Source organism: Maniola hyperantus, chromosome 27, assembly GCF_902806685.2.
Source record: "Maniola hyperantus chromosome 27, iAphHyp1.2, whole genome shotgun sequence".
In the NCBI taxonomy this organism is placed as follows: domain Eukaryota; kingdom Metazoa; phylum Arthropoda; class Insecta; order Lepidoptera; family Nymphalidae; genus Maniola; species Maniola hyperantus.
Window position 1 is genome coordinate 2059700 of NC_048562.1, and position 24319 is coordinate 2084018.

The following is a 24319-nucleotide window of genomic DNA, read 5'->3' on the forward strand; positions in this document are numbered from 1 at the left end:
TTGAAGCAATCAAAAGTTTCAATCGTTCAACCAATTCATTAGGGTTATTCCAATAAACGTAATCCGTATTGGGTTTTATTAATTTCATAAAAGGAAGACCATCACCTCTCACAGTTTTCTTACTTTCCTCCAAAGTAGGGATTTGAAATATTGGTTTTATTATAGTCATGTACTTTTGACCTTTGTTACTTTTAATTGGTTTTGATGGATCATAGTCTCGACGATGTACATTCGTTGTCAAAAGGATTGCTTTATAGTTTATTATATCTTCTTTATCGATCAAAGATAGGTTAGGGTTTCTACTAAGTAACAATTCATTAAGACCAGGAGTCTTTTTATATTCTTTTTCAGCAATTACAAAAGAATTACTATTAATTTTAATCGGAGTAAGACCTATGAAAGGTTTTCCATTTACAGATCGTACACCGAATGGAATATCCCCGAAATTTTCTGACGATAGGGACCAACTAGATGTTTCACTCGATTTAAATGACGCATCACTATTTTCATCATCTGACTCTTGAGGATTACTAGAATCGCTTGGATCCAATAACGTGGTATCCTGTTTCAGATCTAACTGGCTCCATTCACGGCTTTCAGGTTCTTTAGAAACATCAAAATTTTCAAAATCAATATTTTTATTATTTTTATCGGCGATACGATCAAGTGAAGTAGTAATAGGTTTAAATACTGATTGAAGAACCATATCATTATCAGTTTTTGAATCTTTCAATAATTTTAATTTCCTTTTTACAGCTTCGGATGCTTCAATAATCTGCTGCTTTATATGACGGTCCATTATAAAAATAATAGGAGTGTTATATATGTATACGTTTAAATCAATGACGTGGTTTGAAGGAAACGTCTATATTTAAATAAATTAACATGATTAATCGAACACAATGAATGTATCAAATGATTTTCTATAACCTCCTTCATTCTTAGGACAATCTTTGTTAATTACTAGATAATTATATGGATTATTCCATACTTTTGAACACATTTCTCGAAATAATGACCAGGACATATCAGTGTTGACATGTTCGTCATAAACATGTTTCAAATTAATGTCATCCTGTTTGAATAAAACTATGAGATTAGCGTTGTCTCTCACAAGCTGTTTAGGAATTTTTGTATATGTTTGATTTAAATAAAAACAGTCAACAAACTTGTGTCTACCCATAGCAAAGTAATCTCTGATGTTGTTTTGTTTTTCAGATGCTACGTCATCAAAAATTATGACTGAATTAGGTTTAGCGCTTTGAGGACTAAGGACATCATTATTGGCGTGGTATTTAAAGTAAGACACTCCCGGTACTCTTTTCAAAATATTTTCTAAAAGCGTATATTTAGGTTGATACAAGGTTTTTGAATAAACATAAACGTTTCTAAATCGTAATCCATTTTCGTGTAGGAGAAGACCGATGACTAAATTGGTTTTACCACAGTTCGATGGACCACATATAAGACACCGTATTGTATTGGGAAGTAGTTTACCATGACGGAATGTAGTATTTTCGCTAACAGTACAAATGTTATTAAAATTAAGTGATTGAGGCTGCTTTTCAAATCTCATTTTTGTGTGATAGCTTTAACAAACTCGAATAAAGTAACAGTTTCTCAACGTCACCATAGTTTATATTGAAAATTGCAAACCATCTTTGATTAACCTTTATGAAATCTTAGTTGCGCAATCACTAAATCATGTTTCGAATGAACGAAATGCAAAAGCTATAATTGGGCATTGCTAGATCACTAAAGCATGTTTCGTGAACGAAGTGGAACGAAGTGAAACGAAGTGAAACGAAGTGAAACGAAGTGAAACGAAACATGCTTTAATGATCTAGAATGCCCAATTATACACTACTTATTTAGATTTTGTATAGAAAAAATAGCATATACTTATTCAGATTACAAAAGATTTTTTATAAAAATGATTTTTGAGCAAGTTAAACGTAGGAAAATTGGGATTAGTTCTATTGTTGTCCCTTTCATAACGCTGCCTGCGGAAAAGGATAGCAATAGATTTAGAACTGTCAATTTAGTTTCGCGTTTTATAGATTGTGTACAACAGAATTAGTCCCATTGATTTATTATTATTTCAAGCAGAATACAGAAAAATATGATCGCATTCTATAAACGATATGTTTTTTAAAACAAAAAGTGGTTGTTTTCTTCTGTAAAAATGGTTTGACAAAAACTTTTCAGGTACATTTTACAGAAAAAGAAGTTGTTTTTTCAATTTTATGCTATAGGAATGCAATATAATAAATATACTTTTGAAACAAGACCAGCATTAGCAAGGCCTACTTCGTAATTTGCATATTTATCAAACTTGTAATTTAGTGTGACCAGCAACAAAAATATGGGTAAGACTCATATTTTGCTGATTTTTTTATTTTTTTTGTAAACTTACAAGAATTTATACTAAACATATAATCCATGCGATTTTAAATGCGGAAGTGTGTCTGTCTGCTCGCTTTTCATGGCCCAACAGTTTAACCGATTTTGTTGAAATTTGGTACAGAGTTCGCTTACATCCCAGGGAAGGAAATAGGTATTAATACTTTTTATCCCGGAAAATTAAAGTTTCCACGGGATTAAACAAAAACCTAAATCGCGGACGAAGTCGCGGGTTTCATCTAGTATCCTATATTTTGTAAAAGTTCACGATAATATATTGAAAATAAAACATCTGACCGACGCTAGAGGTCAACAAACGTCACGTGAGTAGGCCATTGGAGTCAATGTCGCGTTGTAGGCGGGGCAATGACCCGAGAAAACTACAAAATGAGGCAAATGGTTGTTGGTATTGGATTGTGTTTCGGTACCTAGTATAACAATAACGCTAAGTTTTCGCTAGCCCTCTGGTTACACCTTGTATGTTACTTTTTATCAAAACTAAGGTATTCTTACGGGATAAAAAAAAAACACGCGTTCGAAGTCGCGGGCATAATTTGTTTTCATATAAGACTTGCACAAAAGTCACCGGCCTATCGACGTTACATCATTTTGATTAAATAGTTCGTGAAACCGATAGATAATTGGGGTCCCAATGTGCTGGAATGGCGACCTCGCACCGGAAAGCGCAGCGTTGGAAGACCCCTCACTAGATGGACAGACCACATCCAACGAGTCGCTGAGAGTTTTTTTAAACTTTTTAAAAGAATATTAGCCAATTTTGACTAATAGTCACCTTTCCCCTCCAACTAAGCGTTAAGCTTGTGCTATAGTCGACGCATTTTAAACTAAGTCGTCGAGTCATCTGTCTGTTTCGCTCGCACTTACCTACGACCTGTAAGAGCGAGCGAAACAGACAGATAACTCGACGACTCAGTTTGAAATGCGTCGACTAGGAGTAGGTAGTGGGGTTTGAACCGGCGACCTTTCGGATTTCAGTCCGCTCCTCTAACCGTTGAACTATTGAGGCTATAAGGCAGTGGTCCGACCGCCGACGATGAACGAGAAACGAGTAGAACTAGAAACTATAAACGAGTTGGCGATCAGCGGGAAGCGAGTGTGTAGTTTCGATAGTTTTGTCTCCGGGATATAAGCGAGTGTGTAGTTTCGATAGTTTTGTCTCCGGGATATAAGCGAGTGTGTAGTTTCGATAGTTTTGTCTCCGGGATATAAGCGAGTGTGTAGTTTCGATAGTTTTGTCTCCGGGATATAAGCGAGTGTGTAGTTTCGATAGTTTTGTCTCCGGGATATAAGCGAGTGTGTAGTTTCGATAGTTTTGTCTCCGGGATATAAGCGAGTGTGTAGTTTCGATAGTTTTGTCTCCGGGATATAAGCGAGTGTGTAGTTTCGATAGTTTTGTCTCCGGGATATAAGCGAGTGTGTAGTTTCGATAGTTTTGTCTCCGGGATATAAGCGAGTGTGTAGTTTCGATAGTTTTGTCTCCGGGATATAAGCGAGTGTGTAGTTTCGATAGTTTTGTCTCCGGGATATAAGCGAGTGTGTAGTTTCGATAGTTTTGTCTCCGGGATATAAGCGAGTGTGTAGTTTCGATAGTTTTGTCTCCGGGATATAAGCGAGTGTGTAGTTTCGATAGTTTTGTCTCCGGGATATAAGCGAGTGTGTAGTTTCGATAGTTTTGTCTCCGGGATATAAGCGAGTGTGTAGTTTCGATAGTTTTGTCTCCGGGATATAAGCGAGTGTGTAAGTGCGACACTCGCGCCATTCGCCCGCAGTCGCTGTCCTGTGCAAACCTGCGCGCGTTACACGTGTTCAAGCGAGCGAGCATCGCTGAACGAGTTTATTTTTGAAAGCTCGTCGCTCAGCGACAAAACTAGTAAAGCGAGTCGTCGCCGGCACTTTTGATATATGCATCTCTTTAGTTTAAACGGAATGTACATTTATTGTGCGTTTCTTGAGAGAAAATCGCCGATAGTTAGTCGTTTTCTCGCCGGCCGGTCGGACCACTGCCTTAAGCTTGTGCTAGGAGTAGGTACGACAAAAGTGCAACGGGTGGGGTTTGAACCGGCGACCTTTCGGATTTCAGTCTAACCGTTGGGCTATTGAGGCTATAAGGATGGGATATACGCGTTAGCCCCAATGTGGATCGTATTTGGTCCACTCGTAGCTCGGCGCGAGGTACACTCGTCGGTTTCTTATAAAGCATGTCACTACACCACGGTACGCAGTTCGGGGGATACCGCTCTGAAAAAGAAAAGAAATTAAAAAAAAAAACCAGCCAAGTGCGAGTCAGGCTCGCACACTGAAGGTTCCGTACTACAGTGATATTTTTTTGACATTTTGCACGATAGTTCAAAAACTATGATGCATAAAAATAAATAAAAATCTGTTTTAGAATCCACAGATGAAGACCTTTCATATGATACCCCACTTGATATAGTTATCTTACTTCGAAAATTGAAAATACTAATTATTAGTTCATGACCACAATTTAATTTTTTTGTGTGATGTAACCAGAAATTCACGGTTTTCAGATTTTTCCCCGAATGTCAGCTATAAGATCTACCTGCCTGCCAAATTTCATGATTCTAGGTCAACGGGAAGTACCCTGTAGGTTTCTTGACAGACAGACAGACAACAAAGTGATCCTATAAGGGTTCCGTTTTTCCTTTTGAGGTACGGAACCCTAAAAAAAGAGCCTAAACCATTGTGATTCTGAGAAGAGTTGTCAATCCATACTTGGATACTTGGACTATGCCCAAAACCTTTCTCGTTATGAAAGGAGAGCCGTTCTCAGTAGTGAGCCGGCGACGAGTTGAGATGAGTAGGGTAAACACTTACTCTAAAGTCGTCCATAAGGCCAAGCTTTTTAGCAGCCCTCTGGTACGTTTTGGCGGAGGAATACGACACACGGACCGCGGGTTCGGTTCCCGCGCCCGACTTCACGTCCTCAGGCGACATTTCCGGTAGTTTCGATACTAGGTTTGTGAAGGAGGTATCGTAGTTTTCCTGTAAAAAAGTTCAATGAAATCTAAATATATAAAAGGAAATGGTGACTGACTGACTGAATGATCTATCAACGCACAACTTAAACTACTGGACGGAACGGGCTGAAATTTGGAATGCAGATAGCTATTATGACGTTAGGCATCCGCTAAGAAAGGATTTTTGAAAATTCAATCTCTAAAGGGATAAAACAGGGGTTTGAAATTTGTGTAGTCCACGCGGACGAAGTCGCGAGCATAAGCTAGTTTAAATATAAAAATTAATTTAAGAAATAATCTTATTCTAAGAGGAGAACCGTGCTCAGTAGTGACCCGGCGATGATCGTGATGACGATGACATATGTCAAAATTACAATAATTTATTCAACATCAGTGCCAATTCAGTACCCATATTATAAATGCGAAAGTAGGTTTGTTTGTTGGTTTGTCCTACAATCACGTCGCAACGGAGGAACGAATCGACGAGATTTTTTATATAGGGTATAATTAAAGACCTGGAGAGTGACATAGGCTACTTTTTATCCCGGAAAATCAAGGATTTCAGTGTTGATAGTCGGATGTTGGATTTGTAAGATATAGTGGTGATATTTGTTCTGCGAACTTAAAACTAAAGCTTCGAGGGTTCCAAACGCGCCCAGGTCTGAGAAGAGTCACACAATACAATACCTTAAGTAAATAAGTGAGGTTAAGTTTGGTGAACTCGATATACTCCATGTTGAGCTGCATGTATCTGAGATGCATGTCGAAGAAAAGCCCTTTGCTTACGCCTATCTGAAAAGTGTAAATAAAAATAAATAAAAATAAGTAAAAAAGTAAATTTAAAAAAAAACCCGGTCAACTGCTAGTCGGACTCGCACAGGAAGGGTTCCGTACCATCGTACAAGAAATAATACGTTCTAAAGTTACCTTACCCTTGAAAAATATATTGCGTCATCTAACAGCAAGATAAAAAACGGGCCAAGTGCGAGTCAGGCTCGCGCACCGAGGGTTCCGTACTACAATCGTATTTTTTTGACATTTTGCGCGATAATTCAAAAACTATGATACATAAAAATAAATAAAAGTCTGTTTTAGAATGCTCAGGTGAAGACCTTTCATATGATACCCCACTTGATATAGTTATCTTACTTCGAAAATTGAAAATACTAATTATTAGTTCATGAACACAATTTAATTTTTTTTGTGTGATGTAACCACAAATTCACGGTTTTCAGATTTTCCCCCTCATGTCTGCTATAAGACCTACCTACCTGCTAAATTTCATGATTCTAGGTCAAATGGAAGTACCCTGTAGGTTTCTTGACAGACAGACAGACAGACAACAAAGTGATCCTATAAGGGTTCCGTTGTTCCTTTTGAGGTACGGAACCCTAAAAATTAGTTTAAAAAAAACGGTAAAGTGCGAGTACCATAGTACACGAAATAATACGTTTGAAAGCACACCTAACCCAATAAATAGCGTCATCTAACGGCAAGTTACAGAACTACGCCTTAAGCTTGTAAGTAAAGACATCTAGCGGTGAGAGTTGAAACTTTTGTAACTTTACTAATAAATACTGATAGATGAGGACGAGGATACCTCGAGGCCCATACCCCCGCTTTGCCGTTCCGGCCAAACGGAGAAGACCCGCACTACTACTAAATACTGATAAATACTTGGCAATAGATGGCGCTTTAAAATATTTTATTTTGGCATTTTTGATAGTATGTAAGGATTTTGGTTCTCTTTTATCTTGTTTACCTTGCCAAAGCTGTAAGTCCTGGATACCTCAGGCCTGATGCAAGCCCTGCCTTGCGTGTTCACAGGATCCCGAAGCCAGTCATCGAAAAATCTGAAAAAATAATCTTCTCAGTAGAATTTGCTTTCCGAACCAGCGAGACACTGAGAATCTGAGGCATAGAAGAAACACAAAGGCCAAGTGGTTCCCTTCCAGAAAGAAAGCATTAATAATACCGCAAATTCTATAATAATGAAAGCTAGATGGCGCTGTACGAATTAAGATCCTGCTAGGGAAGTTTTTATCCCATTGTGACAGTGAAATAAACACATTACACGCCATCGCATATTATTCCACTGACAGTGAATTAGTCAGAACGTCGATCCGTTGCTCCCTTGCGGCGTGATTGAAGGACAAACAAACACACTATCGCATTTAAGTAGTATGGGTGGTGATAATACTTACGCCTCAGGCCATTTAGGTTCCAATTGTAGCCATGTATCTCTCTTCAGCAGCCAGCCCAGGCCCGGGAAGAAATCTGTTCTATGGAGCAACTCAGGTCGAGATAAGTCTATTAACTCTTTCTTTCCATTGTCATTCCATGCTGATATACACCTAGAAACATTTAAAAACGGTCAAGTGCGAGCCGGATTCGCACACAAAGGGTTCTGTACCGTTGTACATGAAATAACACTTTTTTTATTTTCATGGCGGCCATTTTGAAATTTTTATTATTTGTTGTTATAACGGAAACAGAAATACACATTCTGTGAAAGTTTCAACTTAGCCACCTTCACAGCGGGCTGTGCGGGCAGCGGCGCGCGCGGCGCGCAGTCTCAACCGCGACGCGTGCGCGAACTGGACCCTGTGAAAAAGGACCCTGGATGGGTTCAACTAACGGCTCGGCTCGGGCTAACGTCGACTAAAGACGTGAGTAATCTGAGATATGTATAATTCTCTACCTATTTCGGTTCATGAGATACAGACAGATAGATGGACAGTGGAGGCCTAGTAATAGGGTTCCATCGGCACCCTTCGGGTACAGAACGATAAAAGTTAAACGTCAATGTCCAAATATTCGATGTCTCACTCTATTGTCGAAATAACTATAAATTAAGTAAGATATAACATTATACATATTATGTACATACCATATACTAGGGTCCTTATATAATAGGGGATAAGTTCCCAAAAAATACTCGAAAAAATCTGGAGATATGTCGAGGTCATCTGTAAAGATAAATACGTATAGCTATTAGTGGCACTAACATAAGCAACAGAACAGACATGCCTTACAACAGCAAATTGTGTGTCCATGATACAGACAATTACAACAATTATTACAACTTACTTTATCATCATACAAATCATACAATCATCTAAATATATAAAAGGAAAAGGTGACTGACTGACTGACTGATCTATCAACGCACAGCTCAAACTACTGGGAGGGATCGGGCTGAAATTTTTCATGCATGATAGCTATTATGACGTAGGCATCCGCTAAGAAAGGATTTTTGAAAATTCAACTTTTGAAATTTGTGTTGTCCACGCGGACGAAGTCGCGAGCGTAAGCTAGTTCTCTATAATATAACCTACTAGAGGATGCCCGCGACTTCGTCCGCGTGGATTTAGATTTTTAAAAATCCCGTGGGAGCTCATTGGTTTTCCAGGACAAAAAGTTGCCTATGTCAATTTCCGGGATGCAAGCTACCTTTGTACCAAATCTAAAATTAAAAGGAAAAGGTGACTGACTGACTGATCTATCAACACACAGCTCAAACTACTGGACGGATCGGGCTGAAATTTGGCATGCAGATAGCTACTATGGCGCAGGGATCCGCTAAGAAAGGATTTGTGAAAATTCAACCCCTAAGGGGGTGAAATAGGGGTTTGAAATTTGTGTAGTCCACACGGACGAAGTCGCGAGCATAAGATAGTCTCATATAAATCGGTAAAACTGCTGGGCCGTGAAAATCTAGCAGACAGACAGACAGACAGATAGACACACTTTCGCATTTATAATATTAGTATGGATTGGCCTTACCTTCAACAATAATAACAGCATCATATTCCAAGCCTACGAAGACATGGTTGAGGGCGAACCGGTAGTGCCTGGATATCTTGTAGTACCCCTTGAACTTGACTTTAGCACGGGGCAGGGGTATCTCGGATAGCTCGGGTTGTTGCACCACTGTGATCGAGGGGTCGACGTCTGTGAACGATCTGATCACTTTGTAGGTTTCATTGTGACCGCAATCCTGGCAATTGAAAAGGTTGGTGTGGTATAAGTCACGCAAATTGCTATTGCGCTGGAACCATGTCTCGTTGCCACTTCAGCTTTGCCGAGATATAAATAATAAATAAATAATAAAATCCTTTTATTTCAGGTCTGGGACCCATATAAAAACATGTTGATAATTAAAAATTAAAATGTGTATAAACAATATTTAGTTAAAATCATTTAAGAAATGAATATTAATAAGATATATTAATAAGATAAGATATGGTCGCTAACTATCGCTAACTAGTCGCTTTAGAGCCTCAATGTGGCTAATTCCATTGTACACAATCTCTAACCTAAACTAAAATGACACGCCTAAATCTATTGCTATCCCTTTCATAATGCTGCTCGCGGAAAAGGATGGCATTAGATTTAGACCTGTTAATTTAGTTTAGTTTAGAGATTGTGTTCAAGAGAATCGGCCCCAATGGCACCGATTCTAAGCACAACCTAATTTTAGAGTATTCGCACCCTCTTCTTACTATTGTAATATGAAAAGGACAGAAGCAGTTTGACATTTCTAAGTTTAATTTTTAGATGGTAAAACCCATGATTTTAGCACGCACTCGCGAACCTACTGTTTAAATTTGTATTGTGCACTAAAATTTAGAGTCTTTAAATGTGAACGTCATGTTCCGTTCCTTTTTTAGCATTAGTAAAAAGAAAAGGATGCAGATACTTTAAATTTAGTTTAGAGAGAGACTAGAGAATCGGGGCCAATAGCTCAACCGGTAAAGGAGTGGACTGAAAACCGAAAGGTCGACGGTTCAAACCCCGCCCGTTGCACTATTGTCGTGCCTACTCCTAGCACAAGCTTTACGCTTAGTTGGAGAGGAAAGGGGAATATTAGTCATGTAACATGGCTAATATTCTTATTTAAAAAAAAAACAGAACAATTGAGATTGTAATAATGATTGATGCAGGTGTAAGACAATCGCCCTACTGTTCGAGAAAATGACAGCGCCATGATTTATGTGCGTATTGACTAATAAAAAAACCGGCCAAGTGCGAGTCAGGCTCGAACAGTGAGGGTTCCGTACTACAGTCGTATTTTTTCGACATTTTGCACGATAATTCAAAAACTATGATGCATAAAAATAAATAAAAATCTGTTTTAGAATGTACAGGTGAAGACCTTTCATATGATACCCCACTTGATATAGTCACTCACTTCGAAAGTTGAAAATACTAATTATTAGTTCATGACCACAATTTAATTTTTTTTGTGTGATCTAACCTTAAATTCGCGGTTTTCAGATTTTTCCCCAAATGTCAGCTATAAGATCTACCTACCTGCCAAATTTCATGATTCTAGGTCAACGGGAAGTACCCTGCAGGTTTCTTGACAGACAGACGGACAGACAGACAACAAAGTGATCCTATAAGGGTTCCGTTTTCCTAAAAAATAGAAGGCAACATGGAAGATGATAATAATGATCAAGATTTTAATGATTCAATCAATTCCCCGAAACTAATTATTAAACTTACCTGACTAACTATGATAGGGAATGTATCCTTATCTGGCCTGAATTTCACTAAATTGTCCAAACACTTCTTCACAGTCACTCGGTCGCACGCTATCACTAAAACTGGCAACACTGTGTTACCTGCAAAGAAAATAAAATAAAGAGTTAAGGTGAAAGACACGGGTCTGCCTGCGAAATTCTAATTTAATTTGGTTTTTCACAATTTGGTAACTAACGCGACAAAGTAGACTTATGGCATTCAAATTTCGCCCCTAGCAATTTATCATCTTCACAGGTTTATAATAAAAACTAGATGATGCCCGCGACTTCGTCCGCGTGGATTTAGGTTTTTAAAAATTCCGTGGGAGCTCTTTGATTTTCGTGATAAAAAGTAGCCTATGTCCCTCCCCGGGATGCAATCTATCGCTGTACCAAATTTCATCAAAATCGGTTGAACGGATGGGCCGTGAAAGCCTAGCAGACAGATAGATAGACGGACAGACAGACACACTTTCGCATTTATAATGTTAAGTATGGATATTTACTTGAAAGTGTTCTGTTTAAGAAATTAGTCAAAATAATGAATTTGACGTAAGCTACTCACAAATTAGTCATTATTTTGACTAATTTCTTAAAGTGGACACTTTCAAGTAACGATTTTTATATAAACCTGTAAAGATGATATTGCTAGGGGCGAATTTTGAATGTCATAAGTCTACTTTGTCGCATTAGTTTACAAATTGTGAAAAACCAAATTAAATTAGAATTTCGAGGGCAGACTCGAGTCTTGGGCCTTAACTAATTATTTATAACTACATATATTTTAAAAGTTTCAAATTAAAGTAGGTAATTTCTACGGGAACATATTTTTTATGTAAAAAAATTGAAAAATATTTGTCGTTTACGCCATGTTTTTTTTTTTTATTCAGATATAAGTAAGCCCTTGACTGCAATCTCACCTGGTGGTAAGTGATGATGCAGTCTAAGATGATAGCGGGCTAACCTGGAAGGGGTATGGCAGTTTTTATTAAACCCATACCCCTTTGGTTTCTACACGGCATCGTACCGGAACGCTAAATCGCTTGGCGGCACGGTTTTGCCGGTAGGGTGGTAACTACCACCAGACCAGAAATTTAGAAATTATAAAATTCCAAACCCCTGCCAGGAATCGAACCCGGGACCTCCCACTATTAAGACCACATCGCTCACCACTGCGCCAGGGAGGTCGTCAAATGACGCCATGTGACGTCATTATTCGCTTTCCGTGCAGCGTGACGTTGATAATTAATTATTTCAATAAGGGTTCCGTTTTTTGCCATTCGGCTACGGAACCCTAAAAACCGGTGCGAGTTAGATTCGCGCACTGACAACTACTACTGCAATCGTATTTTATCGAAATTTTGCACGATAAATAAAAAACTATTATATACCTAAAAATAAATAAAAACGTGTTTTAGAAATTACAAGTAAGGCCCTTTCATATGATATGGTATTCTTGTCCCACTTGATATAATAGTCATCTTACTGTGAAAGTTGAAAATAGCAATATGTGTTCATGAACACATTTTAATTTTTTTCTTGTGATGTAACCACAAGTTCACGTTTTTCAGATTTTCCCCAAATGTCAACTATAAGACCCACCTACCTGCCAAATTTCATGATTCTGGGTCAACGGGAAGTACCCTGTAGGTTTCTTGACAGACAGACACACAACAAAGTGATCCTATAAGGGTTCTGTTTTCCTTTTGAGGTACGGAACCCTAAAAATGAATAAAAATCATGATTTTTTTAAATGATTTATGATTTATGATTTATTTATTCATTTGCTTTCATGGTTACACGAAGCCCCGTTAGGGCATTGCAAAGTTAGGTACATTAACAATACATACATGCTAAATATATCATTATTATACAATTACATGCAAACTACGTGTTACATTATTTTATAATAGATTTTATCAGGTAATTATAATATAGGGCATTCATTTTGAATCGAAATTATTTTTATTTATTGATCGCACTAAATAATTAAGTTTGTTATAATGTCAATTAGTTTCTTCTTTGTTAATAATTTAGTAATATTAAGTAGGTACAAGTATGTTAATATAAAATAGTTTCGATTTTCAGTAAGAATGTCATATTAAATTCTTTTTAATAATGAATTCTAGCCCCATAAACTACCGCTATACAAAAAATCACGTCTTTGTATTACAACGGTCCAAGACCCTACTTTCAAAATGCCCCTGTCGCACTGTGTGATTACGTAAAACGTTGCATTAGCGACAGCAGTGCGACAGGTTAATTTCTGTCTCTCTTCTTCTTCTTCTTATTTTGCTTTGTGGCTATTGCTGTCTCTCTCTAGCCGGACGTTTGACAGCAATGATTGCGAGATTTACGCGTGTCGCGAGCCTGTCGCGAGATACGTAATCACCCTGCGGCGTCGTTATTGCAATCGCAATTCAAATTACAATGGTATTTTATTTCACATTAAAAATAATTAAAATCTTATTAAAATTTAATTGGTCATGATACCTAATCATGATTTTTATGACCATATTTTATGACCAATCAAATTTTTATTCGACAAGCAAGTAGCAAATTAATGGTTACTAAAAAAGCTATAATTCTATACAATTAGTACTTAGTTAGGTTACTAAAAAAGCTATTACTTCGTCCGCGTGGATTTTGATTTTTAGAATTCCCTAGGAATTCCTTGATTTTTCGGCCTATTTCACTATCCAGGTTTTTAACTAGGTATATCCAAAAAAACCGGCCAAGTGCGAGTCAGGCTCGCGCAATGAGGGTTCCGTACTACAGTCGTATTTTTTCGACATATTGCACGATAATTCAAAAACTATGATACCCCACTTGATATAGTCACTCACTTCGAAAGTTGAAAATACAAATTATTAGTTCATGACCACAATTTAATTTTTTTTTGTGTGATCTAACCCTAAATTCACGGTTTTCAGATTTTTCCCCAAATGTCAGCTATAAGATCTACCTATCTGCCAAATTTCATGATTCTAGGTCAACGGGAAGTACCCTGTAGGTTTTTTGACAGACAGACAACAAAGTGATCCTATAAGGGTTCCGATTTTTTCTTTAGAGGTACGGAACCCTAAAAACGCCTTAAACAAATTAAAAAACCTTTATTTTGTAAATGTTCACGATATATTGCAAATAAAACATCTGACTGTCGCTAGCGGTCAACGAACGTTGCGAAGTTGGAGTCAATGCCGCGTCGTAGATGGGGATAGGTACATATACATAAAAATAAATAAAAATCTGTTTTAGAATGCACAGGTGAAGACCTTTCATATGATACCCCACTTGATATAATGAATGAATGAATGAATGAATTATTTATTCAATAAAATGCAGGTACAATAGGTTGAAACAATGTTTGATGAGCCTTATACATTTTACCGTAACTGGTGTTTGAATATTATTACCTTAAATTAAAAACATAAAAATAAGCAGGAATTAAAATACAAGTTATACATAGACTTCATAGGTACAATCAAAACAAAATATTAGTAATGAATAAAATGTCAACATAATAGAAGTCCAAATTAATTATTGTTAATAACTTAAAATATCCTTATCCGTTACATAGTCCTTAATGTCGTAGTAATTCTTATGTATTAATATTTTGTAAAGTCTATTTTTAAACACTGTCAAAGGCTTCTCTCTTAGATCGTCAGGTAATTTATTGAATAATGCGATTGCCATACAGTACGCACTCTTTGAGTATACCGTTAGTTTTTGTGAAGGTATGCAAATTTTATTTTTTCGGTAAGTTCTTAAATTCGCGTTATTGTTATGGACAGGGAATATGTCACTGTGTTTTTTTGCAAATATTACCATTTGGAAGATATATAAACTTGGTAGTGGGAGAATCTTATGTTTCCTGAATAATGGTCTACAGCTATCTAAGAAATGTTATCTCACTTAGAAAATCGAAAATACTAATTATTAATTCATGACCACAATTAATTTTTTTTGAGTGATGTAACCACAAATACACGGTTTTCAGATTTTTTTCCCCTAATACCAGCTATAAAACCCACCTACCTACCAAATTTCATGATTCTAGGTCAATGGGAAGTACCCTGTAGGTTTCTTGACAGACAGACACCAAAGTGATCCTATAAGGGTTCCGTTTTTCCTTTTGAGGTACGGAACCCTAACAATAAGCATTGATTTCTTACAATGAGGGTAAGCAGTGCGTTTATACGTCTATGAGCTGCACGCCACTGGTTAAAACGTTAAGTTTTTGCTAGCGTTCTGATTACACCCTGTATATTCTATACAATATATTGTTAGCTAGTACCCGTAGTATAAGATTTTACGTCTTACCAAACGTTGCTAGAATTCGAGAATCGAAACACAATAACATCAAAGTAAAATGGACCTAGAGAGCCATGAATTGAAGTCAAAAATTCAATGCCACTGATTTTAATTTCGCAACGTTTCCGCTTGGAGCGCTGGCTGTAGATGTGTAGACAAACTTGAGCTTTTTTTTTATTCAGATACAAGTTAGCCCTTGACTGCAATCTCACCTGGTGGTAAGTGATGATGCAGTCTAAGATGATAGCGGGCTAACCTGGAAGGGGTATGGCAGTTTTTATAAAACCCATACCGCTTTGGTTTCTACACGGCATCGTACCGGAACGCTAAATCGCTTGGCGGCACGGCTTTGCCGGTAGAGTGGTAACTAGCCACGGCCGAAGCCTCCCACCAGACCAGACCAGAAATTTAGAAATTATAAAATTCCAAACCCTCGGCCAGGAATCTAACCCGGGACCTCCCACTATTAAGACCACAGCGCTCACCACTGCGCCAGGGAGGTCGTCAATTTCATAGCTTTAAAACAAGGTATTTAAGATCCAGTTTACTATAACGCAGAAGTGTTTCGACTCTCGAATTGTAGCAACGTTTGGTGTGACGTAAAATCTTATATTACGGGTACAGAGATGATAGAATAGAATAGAATGTTTTTTTATTCATGTAAACTTTTTAAAAGTGCTTATGAATAGTCAGGTAGTTTTAATTTACCACTGGTTCGGAATGCCGTTCCTACCGAGAAGAACCAGCAAGAAACTCGGCGGTTGCTCTTTTGATAATGTAATATACAATGTAGGATCACTGACCCATGTATTTATGTAACGGTCCAGTGGTATAACAAATTGTATTAACAGCTTAAATGTTGTTTGACATCCTTATTAGCTGTATTTAGAGCGTTTCACGTGAAAATATATAAAACTCGTCACGTGCGCGTCAGATTCACACACAAAGGGTTCCGTCCCATCGTAGGTGCAAGAAATAAGTAACACTTTTTAATTTTTAGAAAAAAAACCGGCCAAGTGCGAGACAGGCTCGCGCAATGAGGGTTCCGTACTACAGTCGTATTTTTTCGACATTTTGCACGATAATTCAAAAACTATGGTGCATAAAAATAAATAAGAATCTGTTTTAGAATGTACAGGTGAAGACCTTTCATATGATACCCCACTTGATATAGTCACTCACTTCGAAAGTTGAAAGCTAATTATTAGTTCATGACCACAATTTAAATTTTTTTGTGTGATCTAACCCTAAATTCACGGTTTTCAGATTTTTCCCCAAATGTCAGCTATAAGATCTACCTACCTACCAAATTTCATGATTCTAGGTCAACGGGAAGTACCCTATAGGTTTCTTGACAGACAGACATACAACAAAGTGATCCTATAAGGGTTCCGTTTTTCCTTTTGAGGTACGGAACCCTAAAAAGAACCCTTATATGATCACATCGTTGTCTTTATATATGTTAAGAAACCTCGAACCGTCGAACTAGAGTCGAACTAAAAAGAACTGCCATATTCCTTCCAGGATGGTCAATCAGTCAGTCAGACTATTCTATGGAATGGGATAAGATAAACAAGCATGTAGATTGTAGTGTATAATCATGCTAAACAGCAACTTGTATAGAATTTGAAAACATCCGCATGAGTTTGCCTTAATTTGTTTACCTTAATCCATGAAAAACAGACACGCGAATTCCTACCTACCTACGTACGCGGCAGAAAATAATGTACATCGGCCTTTAGAAGGTCATTTCTGCTTTTTAGAGCGTTGTCTCTGTCACTCATATGACGTTTTGTTGGTCTCAACGACAGAGACAATGCTCTACAAATGTGCTATTTCCTTTCAAAGGTACATTATTTTCTGCCGGGTACTGTACCTGTTTCTGACGCCAACGTGTTAACGAACACGGAATCTGAATCATCACCATCATCACCATCATCAATCGATAGACGTCCACAGCTGGACATAGGTCTCTTGTAGGGACTTCTACACGCCATAGTCTTGCGACGCCTCTAACGGCTCCCTGCGACTCGTCCGTTTAATAGTTTTTTTTTAATAGTTTAATAGTTTTTTATTTGCCAGAATGTGGTACAATTTGGTATCCGTCTTCCAACGCTGCACCTTCCGGTGCGAGGTCGTCATTCCAGCACCTTAAGACCCCAACGTCTATCGGTTTTACGAACTATGGGCCCTGCCCATTGCCACTTCAACTTCGCAACCCGTTGAGCTACGTCGGTTACTCTAGTTCTCCTACGGATCTCCTCATTTCTGATTTGATCACGTAGAGAAACTCCAAGCATTCCTGGAAAATTCCACAAGATTTTTAGAAACGTTTTTTTTTTCCGCAAAATTTGTGAACTATAGGACTACATAAAAGTGCGCGCACTGAATCAAAATCCGCAATTAATTCCGCACCGGATTTTGATAGGTTAAAATTTAATTTGCAGATTTTAAAACGCACCGCAACTTAAACCGCAGTGCGCGCTAGCTCTACTCTAAGCGACTTTGACGATTAGATACAGAGATAGCTTGTATTCCATAGATGGATACAAAATGATTTTTATCCCGGAAAATCAGTTCCCACGGGTAAAACGAACGAAACGAAGTCGCGGGCATTATCTAGTCTAGTATAGATATAAATGTATATCAGTAGACGTTGCTAAGTACCAGGAAAACATGAACATAAAAGGCTTCATAGCTTTGACTTATATATTACTTCGTATGGACAGGACCATTGAACAAACAAAATGGCACCGACTAACAGCACCAATGCAACCTCAGTGACGTCTGGATTTCAAACGGGTCGTTCATAAGTATCTAAGAGGTGGCGCTGATTTATTTGGTTCCAAAACCGTGATAAATTTTGTTCGCTTGGGCATATCTTGTCATTTATATCGATGCTTCATAGCATTTGAAGCATGCACTTTAATTGGGAAACCATATCAATGCCTACTTCCATTGAATTTTGTTGAGTGATCAAATTACCTACTTGAACTAACCATTGGTGCATTATTACTTAACTAGGGACCCGCCCCGGCTTCGCACGGGTGCAATGTAGATACTTATGTGGTATCAGTACCCTTATTATAAAGGCGAAAGTGTGTTTGTTTGTCCTTCAATCACGTCGCAACGGTGCAACAGATTGACATGATTTTTGCATGGGTATAGTTTAAGACCTGGGAGAGTGACATAGGCTACTTTTTATCCCGGAAAATCAAAGAGTTCCCACGAGATTTTTAAAAATCCTAAATCCCCGCGTACGAAGTCTCGGGCATCAGCTAGTTTTGTTATATTTCAAAAGACAGCATTTTTGTTGTAAGCTTTCAATCGGCTTTATTTCTTCCGGTATCTTGAACAATAATTATCGTCATTTATGTCATAACTTTTGAAAATTTAACCCCTAAGGGGATATAATAGGAGTTTGAAAATTCAACCCCGCGGACGAAGTCGCGAGTCTAAGCTAGTTAGTAAAAAAAGTAGCAGAGCATGACTGCATATTGTCATTTATACATATAAAAGCAATATAAAGGTAAGTACTAGAGTTGTAACAACATGCATTGATATATTATGTGAAATTGTAATGTACCAGATGGCCCAGTGTTGTTTAGATAATATGTTATGTACCACTTGTGTACCTATATCATTCATAAGGATATGTGGGCGTTCTCTACTAGATAATAATATAAGAATTTTGAATATCAGTATATTTTGATGTCTAACACTGATATTATTATAAACTAGATGATGCAACTTAATTCGCGTGAAAATGCGTATTTTGGGGAAACTTCGCGATTTTTTTTGTATCGAGCCAAATTCTGCCCATCGTGTTTTGGCTCTCGTAATTCACCATAGAATATCTTTAATTTTTATAAAAAAATAAATAAATAAATTTGTAGTTTTTGAGGGCAAAACTTGATTCTTTGAACATCCAAAATGTGTCTCAACACCACTTTTGGGACGCCTTTCGTAAATCTTAAGTAAATCTAAATATATAAAAGGAATAGGTGACTGACTGACTGACTGACTGATCTATCAACGCACAGCTCAAACTACTGGATGGTTGGGGCTGAATTTGGCATGCAGATAGCTATTATGACGTAGGCATCCGCTAAGAAAGGATTTTAGAAAATTCAAGCCCTAAGGGGGTGAAATAGCGTTTTGAAATTTGTGTAGTCCACGCGGACAAAGTCGCAGGCATAAGTTAGTAACTACATAAATTAACAAGTTTATTTAAGTAAATAAGTAAAAAAATTATTCCTTCCTATGTCATACACCATTCAAGTGACTGTATTTTGTCCTCCACTGATAATGATAAAATGTATTCAATAAAATTGTATTATTCAATTAAACTTTATTGTAGGTACTTAATAGATAAATAATTGATTTCCTTTTTATGCTGTGTATATAGATTGTGTAGTATCTGTTTAAAGAATACTAATTTTATTCACCTGCTTTGCTCACCAATAATCTCTACGTAATCTACACTAATCTACACTAATATTATAAAGAGGAAAACTTTGTTTGTTTGTTTGTTTGTTTGTTTGTACTGAATAGGCTCAAAAACTACTGGACCGATTTTAAAAATTCTTTCACCATTCGAAAGCTACATTATCCACGAGTAACATAGGCTATATTTTATTTTGGAAAAAAATAGGGTTCCGTAAGATATTTGGGTTTTTCGGACACAAGGTGTAAAAAATCAACCAGAAAAGTTACTTATTTTGCGTACGCTGCCTAAACTATAAAAGATAGAACCATAAAATGTTCTAATTAATTGTAGATCTTATAAATATCTACAAAAAAGTCCGCGACACACTATACCCATCTATGTCGAGTGAGGCACAGCAACCATTTTTTTATTTAAAAATCTTGAATTTTTTTTGGACTACATTTAAACGCGTTTATTTTACTCATGCTATTAATCCTTATCAAAATAAATGATTTCATCACTAAGAACAGTTTATGGAGATAATATTTGGTCTTTGGATGATTAAAATTGGACGTTTGGTTTTGAAGTTATGGCGAAATTAAAATATTACGATTTCTGCTGCACGGCCCGTTGTCTACACTAATATTATAAAGAGGAAAACTTTGTTTGTTTGTTTGTTTGTTTGTTTGTTTGTACTGAATAGGCTCAAAAACTACTGGACCGATTTTAAAAATTCTTTCACCATTCGAAAGCTACATTATCCACGAGTAACATAGGCTATATTTTATTTTGGAAAAAAATAGGGTTCCGTAAGATATTTGGGTTTTTCGGACACAAGGTGTAAAAAATCAACCAGAAAAGTTACTTATTTTGCGTACGCTGCCTAAACTATAAAAGATAGAACCATAAAATGTTCTAATTAATTGTAGATCTTATAAATATCTACAAAAAAGTCCGCGACACACTATACCCATCTATGTCGAGTGAGGCACAGCAACCATTTTTTTATTTAAAAATCTTGAATTTTTTTTGGACTACATTTAAACGCGTTTATTTTACTCATGCTATTAATCCTTATCAAAATAAATGATTTCATCACTAAGAACAGTTTATGGAGATAATATTTGGTCTTTGAATGATTAAAATTGGACGTTTGGTTTTGAAGTTATGGCGAAATTAAAATATTACGATTTCTGCTGCACGGCCCGTTGTCTACACTAATATTATAAAGAGGAAAACTTTGTTTGTTTGTTTGTTTGTTTGTTTGTTTGTACTGAATAGGCTCAAAAACTACTGGACCGATTTTAAAAATTCTTTCACCATTCGAAAGCTACATTATCCACGAGTAACATAGGCTATATTTTATTTTGGAAAAAAATAGGGTTCCGTAAGATATTTGGGTTTTTCGGACACAAGGTGTAAAAAATCAACCAGAAAAGTTACTTATTTTGCGTACGCTGCCTAAACTATAAAAGATAGAACCATAAAATGTTCTAATTAATTGTAGATCTTATAAATATCTACAAAAAAGTCCGCGACACACTATACCCATCTATGTCGAGTGAGGCACAGCAACCATTTTTTTATTTAAAAATCTTGAATTTTTTTGGACTACATTTAAACGCGTTTATTTTACTCATGCTATTAATCCTTATCAAAATAAATGATTTCATCACTAAGAACAGTTTATGGAGATAATATTTGGTCTTTGGATGATTAAAATTGGACGTTTGGTTTTGAAGTTATGGCGAAATTAAAATATTACGATTTCTGCTGCACGGCCCGTTGTCTACACTAATATTATAAAGAGGAAAACTTTGTTTGTTTGTTTGTTTGTTTGTTTGTTTGTTTGTTTGTTTGTTTGTTTGTACTGAATAGGCTCAAAAACTACTGGACCGATTTTAAAAATTCTTTCACCATTCGAAAGCTACATTATCCACGAGTAACATAGGCTATATTTTATTTTGGAAAAAAATAGGGTTCCGTAAGATATTTGGGTTTTTCGGACACAAGGTGTAAAAAATCAACCAGAAAAGTTACTTATTTTGCGTACGCTGCCTAAACTATAAAAGATAGAACCATAAAATGTTCTAATTAATTGTAGATCTTATAAATATCTACAAAAAAGTCCGCGACACACTATACCCATCTATGTCGAGTGAGGCACAGCAACCATTTTTTTATTTAAAAATCTTGAATTTTTTTTGGACTACATTTAAACGCGTTTATTTTACTCATGCTATTAATCCTTATCAAAATAAATGATTTCATCACTAAGAACAGTTTATGGAGATAATATTTGGTCTTTGAATGATTAAAATTGGACGTTTGGTTTTGAAGTTATGGCGAAATTAAAATATTACGATTTCTGCTGCACGGCCCGTTGTCTACACTAATATTATAAAGAGGAAAACTTTGTTTGTTTGTTTGTTTGTTTGTTTGTTTGTTTGTTTGTTTGTTTGTACTGAATAGGCTCAAAAACTACTGGACCGATTTTAAAAATTCTTTCACCATTCGAAAGCTACATTATCCACGAGTAACATAGGCTATATTTTATTTTGGAAAAAAATAGGGTTCCGTAAGATATTTGGGTTTTTCGGACACAAGGTGTAAAAAATCAACCAGAAAAGTTACTTATTTTGCGTACGCTGCCTAAACTATAAAAGATAGAACCATAATATTATATAAAGAGGTAATTGTCGTTAAGTTTGTTTGTAGGGGGTAATCTTTAGAACTACTGAACCGATTTTAAAAATTCTTTCACCAGTAGAAAGCTACATTATTCCTGAGTGACATAGGCTATACGGGATCTTTAAAAACCTAAATCTACGCGGGCGAAGCCGCGGGGATCAGCTAGTATAAAATAAAGTCGCTTCCCGCTGTCTGTATGTATGTATGAATGCATAGATCTTTTAAACTATGCAACGGATTTTAATGCGGTTATCACCAATAGATAGAGTGATTCAAGAGGAAGGTTTATAGATATAGTTTAATATTAATTTGTTTAAATATGACGATATTTGAACAAAATGTCGGAAGAATCACTCCTCACTGACACCACATTAGTATCTACATTGCACCCATGCGAAGCGGGGCGGGTCGCTAGTTTAAATATATGTAATAGGAAACAGGGACTGATTGACTTAGTGATCTATCAACGCACAGCTCAAACTACTGGACGGATGGTTTGAAATTTGTGTAGTCCACGTGGATAAAGTCAAATATATATAAAAGGAAAAGGTGACTTACCAACTGACTGACTACTGACTGGCTGACTTATAATATCTATCAACGCACAGCTGAAACTACTGGATGGATCAGGGGCCCTACTACCACCGCTTAAAGTAATAATGTGATAATAATGGCACCGATTCCATTGTCTTTTTCTAAACTAAATTTAGAGTATATGCATCCTTTTTTTTTACAATGCTAAAAGGGACAGAACATGATCTTTACATTTAAAGACTCTAAATTTTAGTGAACGCAACAAATTTAAACAGTAGGCTCGCGACTGTACGCTTAAATTATGGGTATTTCCATCTAAAAAGTAAATTTAAAACTGTCAAACTGCGTCTGTCCTTTTTATATTACATTAGTAAGAAGAGGATGCGAATACTCTAAAATTAGGTTGTGCTCAGAATCAGTACCAATGTTTTGACATTTACATACAGGGTGTAATCCGAACCCTGGCAAAAACGAAGACAGGTGATAGTACAGGTAAAAATACTGAATCACTAAAACTACAAAATATCTGTTCATAACTTACTCTGAGGGATGTCAACCTCATTCTCCGAATATAAAGACTCCTTAGCATTTTCTTGAATATTTTTCTCTTCACTTATTTTCAAACGACTTTTAACTTTTTCTAACAATTTGTAACTATCACTCAACTGGTCTCTCATTTTATTTTGTAATTTATCTAGTTCCAATTCCATTTCAGAGGCGGTTTTCGATTTAACCACCGGTACAAACATCGAAGAGTACGATATTAATAACCATACTACAACGAAGATTCCGCCCACGAAAATGAATTTACGTATATTCAATCTCATTGTGAACAGTTCTATTTATATATTATATCATAACATCACTTTTATTCACTATTAAAAGCATAATAAAATTGTAAACAAATTATCAAAGTGATAGTCTTAAAGTCACTCGTGTTACACGCATTTTGGTTAAAACGCGGCGTAGCAAGATTATTCCACGTGGCCGTTATCACTGGGTAATAAAGTTTAATACAGTTTTTATCAATTTAGGTATGTTTTATTTAATTAAATACACAAATTAATACAATACGTCCACGTAAAAACACAATTTGATTTGAAATGTGTCAAGTTGGCTGTCACTGTCATTGTTGTTATGTTTGACGTTGACGACAGTGACACTAGTGATTTAAGTTTTTTAATTTGCCTGGCCTAGCTCTAGATTCTTACTATTTTAGCATGACAACTGACACTGTTGGACCTAATAACTGGTCAGTCACGAATGATTTTGTCACGACTTTACGAATATTTTATCTTCAAATAGCATGTTTTAGCCTGTATCTCTGAATTTTTTGTGGCAGGTTTAAAAAGATAATTGGGTTTATCACTATTTTGTTGTAACCGTAGACCGGAGTAACCGACACAGCTCAGCGAGTGGCG

General features: G+C 36.5%; 1 protein-coding gene across 1 annotated transcript; it reads right to left on the reverse strand.

The window, feature by feature from the left end:
• Positions 1-1874: 1874 nt before the first annotated feature.
• Positions 1875-24005, reverse strand: Mgat1 (alpha-1,3-mannosyl-glycoprotein 2-beta-N-acetylglucosaminyltransferase). Its single transcript, XM_034982604.2, has 9 exons — positions 23440-24005; positions 10914-11032; positions 9189-9402; positions 8293-8371; positions 7607-7756; positions 7165-7255; positions 6090-6194; positions 5260-5427; positions 1875-4662 (listed from the first exon to the last, which is right to left on the reverse strand). Exons 1-9 carry the CDS (start codon positions 23723-23725, stop codon positions 4549-4551), a joined length of 1326 nt encoding a protein of 441 aa, XP_034838495.1. The 5' UTR covers positions 23726-24005; the 3' UTR covers positions 1875-4548.
• Between the last annotated feature and the right edge of the window lie 314 nt (positions 24006-24319).